The sequence below is a fragment of the Lonchura striata genome, chromosome Z (assembly GCF_046129695.1).
Source record: "Lonchura striata isolate bLonStr1 chromosome Z, bLonStr1.mat, whole genome shotgun sequence".
In the NCBI taxonomy this organism is placed as follows: Eukaryota; Metazoa; Chordata; class Aves; order Passeriformes; family Estrildidae; genus Lonchura; species Lonchura striata.
This window is the reverse complement of record NC_134642.1, coordinates 36,682,431-36,690,386: the sequence shown is the minus strand read 5'-3', so window position 1 is coordinate 36,690,386 and position 7,956 is coordinate 36,682,431. Positions and strand designations below refer to the sequence as shown.

Here is a 7,956-nt window from a genome sequence, read left to right as displayed (position 1 = left end):
AACTAGTAACTTACAAATATAAGTCAAATTTCAATCCATTTCTAATGCTGAGAGGTACATAGGAGACCAAAACAACTATAAGAAGTTTAAGTACATTTTATTAACAACGCATCCCTTTGATAAGACTACGCTTCAGGAGGCCTTTAATACTCATTGACATGAACTGTACACAGTATACAAAAAAAACCCAAAAAACAAAACAAAACAAAAAAACCCCAAAACTCAAAAAGAAAAAAAGAGAAAGAAAAAAGGAAAACAAAAAAAATCAAGATGGGCAATACCATTTTGGGACAAGCCTCTGTTTAAATTATACACAGCTCAATGCAATATTCTTACGTAAAATATATAAATACTTTTTCTTTCTATGTTACAGGTATACAATATAAATCAGATTTCAATGTCTGTTCAGTGACCTACAAAGACTAGAACCTCCAAATATGTAGCAGCGTATTACTAAACAAAAAATGACCACACAGGACAGGGAGAATAAGTATTGAGATTTTCCTTGATCCCTTCCCTCAGAACAGAATGATTAATTTAGACAAAAATAATCTCTTGTACTACAGTTTTAGGGATGCTGACAGCCCAGTATTGGAACAATTTTTCAATTAGATTTACAAAGTGTAAAGCCTTTTTCCCCTTTAGACATAGCATCTTGTGCTGAAACACTCTATTCAGTGGCAAAATGACGTTACATTTTTTTGGCATAAATTACATTTTGCAAATAAAATAGTGTATTTTAAAAAGCAACTCAAGCAAAATATGCAGTTTCCTTATGCTGCGGCACTTCTCTCCATCTATGCTACAAAAATAACCCAAAGAAAATCCACATTCATTAACAAAACTACCCATGGAACTATTGTGAGTTAAACAAAAACCAAGGAGATTGGAGACCTCCAGAAAAATAAAAACTTGCTTTCCAGCATGTCCTCAGAAGTCTTTTTCAGTTTTAAAATTTCGCTCTCACATCATATATCTTTTATAAGGACACAGTAATAGAAGTGTGACTTAAAAAAAAAAGTTGCTGGACTTGCTTTCAAGTGGCTCCTGTGCAGCTCAGGGCAGGACTGCAAGGAAGTGAGTAGGACCTCAGAGCTTGGTGACAATTCTGCTGCCACGATTGCTGCACCTGAGCTCACATTCACTTACAAGCTTTGCCAGCTTCCTGCTGCCCAAGCTGCCAAACACGAAGGTCCAAGGCACAGAATACAAAGCAGCAACTCTTCCATCCCTCACTGGATTTTGGTTACAGTGTATTTCTTGAACAGCTACCTTACTCTTCGAACACCTAGAAGTGCTTTTTGTTCTCAAGTCTCGCTGCAAACCACAAGTCTCTTTCCAGACCCCTATGCATGTTTCAAAGTGAAATCAGAAAGACAAGCAGGATTCTCACAGGTGCCTTATAAATGTTTAAAAGTGCAGCTTATCTCAGTGTGATGAGCCACTGCACCTGAAACTAGTGAATTGTGTAGGACTCCACTTGGGAAAAGCCACCACCACCCAGCAAAGAGAGGGTGTTCAGGGTACGTTTGTCAGATGTCATTCAAGTAAGAGCTGTCAGATGAGGAAAAGCAATTGGTTCAAGCACAGTATGCCAGGGGACCACATACAAGTTGGGAACATCAAAGCCTGGTATCTCCAGCTCCAAGTGATGTCCGCAACAGCTGGGAGCATTCTGCAGTTCTGAATTTCAGAGAGGTGAAAAGTTCTCCTTTTGGAGAAGGAGACACTCAGCCCCTAGCTTCATCCTCCTTTCCTCGGTGGAGAGGACCAGGCCCTTGTGGAGGTGCCTGGGTGCCTGTCAGTCAGCTCTCTGCTCTTTGGAAAGGGCTCCCCTTTCCCCTGCCTGTAAGAGCAGACCAAGATAATCAGGCAGCTGATACTAATTGTGACTGGCTCCACAAGCAAGCTCTCCTTCCTGGAGCAGCTCCTGCCTCTGAGCTGTATGTGACCAAGCTGAGTTCCTCAGGAGTTTTCTTTGCCACAGCAACTGAACTGTATTTGTATACAGTGTAAGTGAATGCTACACACTTCATGGTTTATTGAGCAGTATCACCAATCACTCAAACTGGAAATATAAAAAGTGGGTGGTCTGTCAGCTTCCCTAGGTGAAGTGAAAGAGAGATTTTATTATGGCTAATGTAAGCACAATCATAATTTACTACAGCTTTCTTTTGAAGTTTTTCATGATACAAATAAAACCCCAAAATAAGGACTTAGAAAGGGACATTAAAAAAAAAAAAAAGAGAACTATAAAATTAGAAATTCACAGTTTATAATTAAGCCAATATAAATTTCCTTCAATAACAGTATCCCCTTCATCTGCCAATTAAGGTGAAAAATCAATGTGAGCTTAATGTCAGTGTGTAAATTAATTTTCTAGAAATGTATGTTATGTACAATACAGACTTAACATCCTTGATGCATACTTGTTGAAATCTACCGACACTCATACGCTTTCAGAAAAAAAAAAATCACGCTTTATAACTGAGTTTGCAGCCATAATTTTTTATGTCAAGTTTCTGTTGTCATGGATCCCCACACAAGCGTTATTTGGAACACATGAGCATTTCAGGATGGAGATTCTTTCAAAAGTATATTTGCTTACCTTTCTATAATCAGAGGCCTTCCTATGATGCTTTCTACATTAAGTGCTAAGAAATGAAGAGAGGTGGGTTTTTTAAATACAGGTGATAAAACTTGTTTATTTTGCCTTAACTGCAGAAAAATAACATGGAGTTGTTCAATGTAACCCCATTTAGTTATTAAAACAAATCTCTTCTACTCTAGCCTAACTGAGGTAGTGTTTGAAACTACTGTATAACATATGCTATCCCCATTTGTGGGAAAACTACATTATTTTCCTTTGGAGTTTATACCACTATTTGGTCTACTGTGATTGACATTTTGGTTTTACAGAAGCATTTATGTCTCATAACCAGAAGTCCAATAGTTACTGGTGTGGTGTTTTCTAAACATTTCAAACATGTCTTGCCATACAGATGTATTATTTATGTCAATGACCATAGAAGAGTTCATTCAGTTTCTTTTTGCTCCTTTAGTGGGAACTCATGAGAAGATAATCTTAGGAACTAAATTTGACTATGAGCAGCAACTTACAGTCTGCTTTACCAGAACCTGATGGTATGCAGTGCACATAAGAATTCAGTGAAGTGATAGCTGCAAAGCAGTGCTTATGTGACATCATGAAATTTCCAAAAAGAACAAATGAATTCTACATTTCACTAGGAATTGTGTTACTGTTCACAGGACTACTTATTGAAATCTCCAGTAGCATAGCTAGTAAGAACAGAGATATGAGCATCAAGATAAATTTCACCTAAGTATTAATCTGACAATTATAAAAAATGGGAGGAGTGAATGGATAAAAATACGTTCTACTTAGTACAGTCCAGCTGAATTATTCACCTATATCAAAATCAAAGGGTAATCCCCTCTATTACAGGCATTCTAACAAAGGTGACCATGCTACTGTATATACACATTTGCATATATTTATATTACCTTTATATAAAGGCTTCTGAATCTTTAGATCCATGATAAAAGTGACAGGGATTCCTACTTTTTTTTTTTTTTTTAGCTTGCACTTACTAGTTTAGAAACGGTACTAGTAACATGATAGAGGCAACTACTTCAATTATTACCAGTCACTGTGTAATTAAACTTTTGCAACAAGTCTTAAATACCAGTACAAAATTATAAGTACAGCTGCTCCAAAATTTGTTACTTAAGGCTTTTCACTACAATTATTAGTACTATCTGATGCTTGATCACTAATCCATTGAAAATTCAAATAAACCTTTGTTTTTATAAAATAGCTGTTTCTGTGGAACTTGGAACACACTCATACTTAAGTCTCCTCACAAAACCTGCAATGATTAAATGTCTTCAAGTTCAGTTTATACAATATTTGCTTATCTGATACAAATCATGCGTTTTAAAGGATTGTAGTTGAGCAAGACCTACATTTGTACTAAATGAGCATGAGTGTAGAAACTGCAAACACATGCATAGTATTTGGGGAAAACAATCTGATTTCAGCATTTTAAATTTTAAATGACTTGTTTTGAAAATCAAATTGTAGTGAAAATCCTTAACTGGTTCAGACAAGATACATGTATGTAAATGCAATGAAATCTAAGAGACTGCTAATAAAATGTCTTAGAACTATAGCAATATTAAAATAACTTAATGAAACCTCAGATTCAGAGGCATTTCTTTCTGTCTGAAGTTACAAATCCCCAAAGTAGTGTTATAAACAGTACAAAAATCAACAGAGAAGGGCTAACATTAATCCCCTGGTGCCCACAACAACAGCATGGCTTCCCATTGCTGGCAGTGGAATGCACCCCCATCTCTCTGATTCCTGGTATCCAGGGTTTAAAAAGCAAGGCATCGTTCTGCTTCTCTGGAACAGAATCGGGAGTCAATTAAAAATGTCTCTGCAAGTTATCCTATTTCATTGTAGTTTATGGTAGAAAATGAAATGAAAACTTGTGGAGGTGTTCAGTGCTTGGCTCTTGCATATACTGGTAATTACTATTATTAAAACTAAGGTAATGTCTAATACATCCCCAAAGGGCTCAAATGACTGTGCCAATAATTGGTTGAGGAAGAAAATGTTTTCAGTTCAGTCTTCAGGTACCAGTAGCTTCTGGAAGGTTTCAAAGATGATGTTCCAAACTTTTTTTCCAGTCAGTGGGAGGTTGTCTGAGCATTTCAAAGTCCATATGCAGAGCACTGCCTGAGCAGAGGTCAGGACTCAGCTGATGCATCAATTACAGGCTGTTGCGTCGGGGTTGCTAAAATAGCCTCTGCCTCCTCATGCATCTAAAAGGGAAGGATGGAGTATTAATATTGCTAGAGATTTTACTCAGGAGACATTACAAAATTGTTTCCTTTAGGATGTGAAAGCATCTTTTATTCAGGACATGGAATCTGGACCCGGCCAGCCATTTTGGTACATTCAGTGCAAGTGCACCCTCCACTTACCTGCAAGAACTGAACATCTTGAAATAGCTCCTGAATGAACCTCCGGGATGGAAGTCGAAATGTACAGTGTGCGAGCAAGTAGGACACCTCAGAGTAAAGGCATATGTCATCAAATGCTTGGGGATACTTCTCTTTAATTCTGAACAAGATAATAAACAACAATTTGTAAGTCTTGAACAGATTTCCATTGCATTTGAAAAACCCTAAACTTTTCAATGAGATGTCATCATTAATTCTTCAGTAACAGGCATTATAAATCCTAGAACTGACACAGTAAGAAAATCACAACAGACAGTATTACTTTGTACAGAACTGGAAGAAATCTAAACTAATGAGATGAAACAAAATATACAACTTGTGAGTTGTACAGAATCACTGTGATTGCCTAGGCTTAGAATAACAGACTTGGAAAGAGAAGAGTGTATCAAATAATTGGCATCCACATGCACAGCAGTCATAAAAGTACGGAAAAAGATTAAACTAATCATTTAAACCTGTAAGCATTTTTGAAACTAAACCACACACTTTTGCATTTTCTTTTAGAAGTTGTTAGTTTCAATGTCACTAGCCCAGGAACCTACAGGTTATAACACTCAGCCCGTAGAATTATATTCCTATATTTGAATATTTTTAAAAAATTAATAATTTTCAGGAGTTGTACTCTTGCTTAAAGTAGAGCTGGGTTTCTCAAGACATCATTTTTGGTTTGTTATCGTATTTATCTTCTATTCAGCAAAAAGAAAAAAGTATTTGTTCTGCGTGCTACACTAGGTATGTAAACAGTGCAGTTGAATTACTGATTTTAGAAGATCCAAACCTTAAGAGTAAAATACTAAACACAGAGCAACAATGTTGAGATTGTTTGTTTAGCTTCTACATTACATTCAATCATATCTGCCTGACAACTTTTGAGAAGTGAGATTATTCACGGTCCCTGAGACCTTAAAAGAATACTTATGATTAAGTGTAGCTAAAGCATCTGTAATGCATTGAACTTACGTCAGAAGTCCAGTTTCATGGCCCTTAGTTCCTACTGAACTGCTCAAATTGATAACTAAACGTAAGACCTCTTTCCGCAGAAGTATCCTGCACACTGGTGTGTCATCTGGGATTGACTTTACTCCTGGAAGAACAAATAAACCAGTGTAGATTTAAACAGAATTGTCTTTGACTGAGCTAATCTTGTACAACAAGTCTGTTTATGCATTCCATACACAGATGAGCACACATATTTATATATGCATTCTGAGCTATCAAAAATATTTCTGTTGAAATTAGAACTTAGACCACTATTTTCAGGAATTTAGACAGTTAACCTTTTCAAAAATATTTCTACCATTTAGAAGAAAAACCTGCAAGATAAAGTTACAGTGATATTGTTACCACTAAATCATGTTGCAAACTGGATGAGCTTCTATCAGATAAGGGAGAACTCAAAAACCAGAAAATTTGTAAGAAAACATCATAATTCAAAATATAATACACAAGTATATCATAAAGTCTCTCTTTACAGTAATTCAGTAATTTTTAAGACTTTTTTTAAAAATTAACATCTGTAGGAAAAAAAGACAATAAATTTTCTTGTAATGTTAGGTATTGAATAATCTGCAGAAATGCTGTATAGCTGAGGGAGAAGAGTTTAGAACTATATTCTCCCACCTGGAGATGGATGATATTTTTATTGAGATTTGTTTGGTTTTAGTCTATTAAAGGGCATTAATTTGTTGCAGTGTACATAAGTGAAATATAATTTCTTCACAATAGCTAAAATATTCTTTATTAATTATAGTCTCTGATAATCATAAGGCTTTCAGACTTACCTAATACAAGCTCTGTACTCTTGGTGCTGCTGGCTGAACCATGGGATACTGCATCACTACAGCCTGAAATTCCAGAAAATTTGGAGGAATGCACATCTAAGTGATTGTGAATGGTCTGCCCACACCAGTCAGTATATGGAATGTCTGAAAAATCTGACATAAACAAGATGTTGTACCTTTGTTATTCACACTTTTCCTCAATTCACATGTTTTCATTATTTTTCAACAATTGCAAACATGCAAGATGCACTAAGTACTATGCATAAAAATCAGCTCAGAACTAGATGCTGGATTTGGAACAAATTATACTCAAACTCTTCCAAGATTGATTAAAAAAAAAAAAAATCTTAAAATACACAAGTGGAGTCTTTTCCAGACATGGAAGCCTAAGAAGCCACCACACATCACTGTTACTGATACACCCATGCTGTTTTATGTAACATAATAGAGATGCTCTTGCTTGTGCAGACTTTTTGTTCACACAGCTGTCACATGTGTTTGCAGGAAGGTCTCTGGCAAGAGCCAGGTTCTGCTGCACCTGTTGGGGGACGGGATAGCTGGGATTTTATTTGCCACTCCTTTTTGCTACTGAACTCAACCTCCAGCTCAGCTCTGAGCAATTCCTCACATTTGTGCATCACCCCTTTGCCAACATGACTACTAATAAATGTCTAACAATATTGTAAAACAGTGAGTGCTCCTACTAAGCATCCACTACTTTCCATCACAGGAATTGACAAAAGGCATGTTAACTGCAAACTCTGCAGAGACGGTTAGAAAAAATAACTCCAAATCTCTTCTGAATTTCAAAGTATGAGAAAAGATGACTAAATCCCAGAAATTACAGCTCAGCTTCAACAGACTCCACAGATTTCCTTCTTATGGCACAGACTTGATGTCAGACTTTTCTTTAGCTGAACAGACACTGTCAGTTTTCAGAACACACATTTTAAGTACTAAACAAGGTTTCAAATTTTTTATTTTGACATGCTATTAGAGAGACTAAATAAACACACAGGAACCTACTCCTACTAATACTAAAGAGCGGAAAGCTGGAAATGACCATAGCACTACCACTGGTTGCACAATGAGCTTATTAGAGAAATAATTTTAAGGTCAATAA

General features: G+C 36.3%; 1 protein-coding gene across 1 annotated transcript in view; it reads right to left on the bottom strand.

The window, feature by feature from the left end:
- Nucleotides 1-80: 80 nt before the first annotated feature.
- Nucleotides 81-7,956, bottom strand: part of RICTOR (RPTOR independent companion of MTOR complex 2) — a 74,783-nt gene continuing 66,907 nt past the window's right edge. Inside the window, exons 35-38 of the mRNA XM_021551552.2 lie at nt 6,834-6,986; nt 6,013-6,136; nt 5,014-5,152; nt 81-4,851 (exon numbers count right to left, since the gene is read on the bottom strand). Of these exons, the coding sequence (XP_021407227.1) occupies nt 4,777-4,851; nt 5,014-5,152; nt 6,013-6,136; nt 6,834-6,986 (491 nt within the window). The 3' untranslated portion in view covers nt 81-4,776. The remainder of the gene's footprint in view (nt 4,852-5,013; nt 5,153-6,012; nt 6,137-6,833; nt 6,987-7,956) is intronic.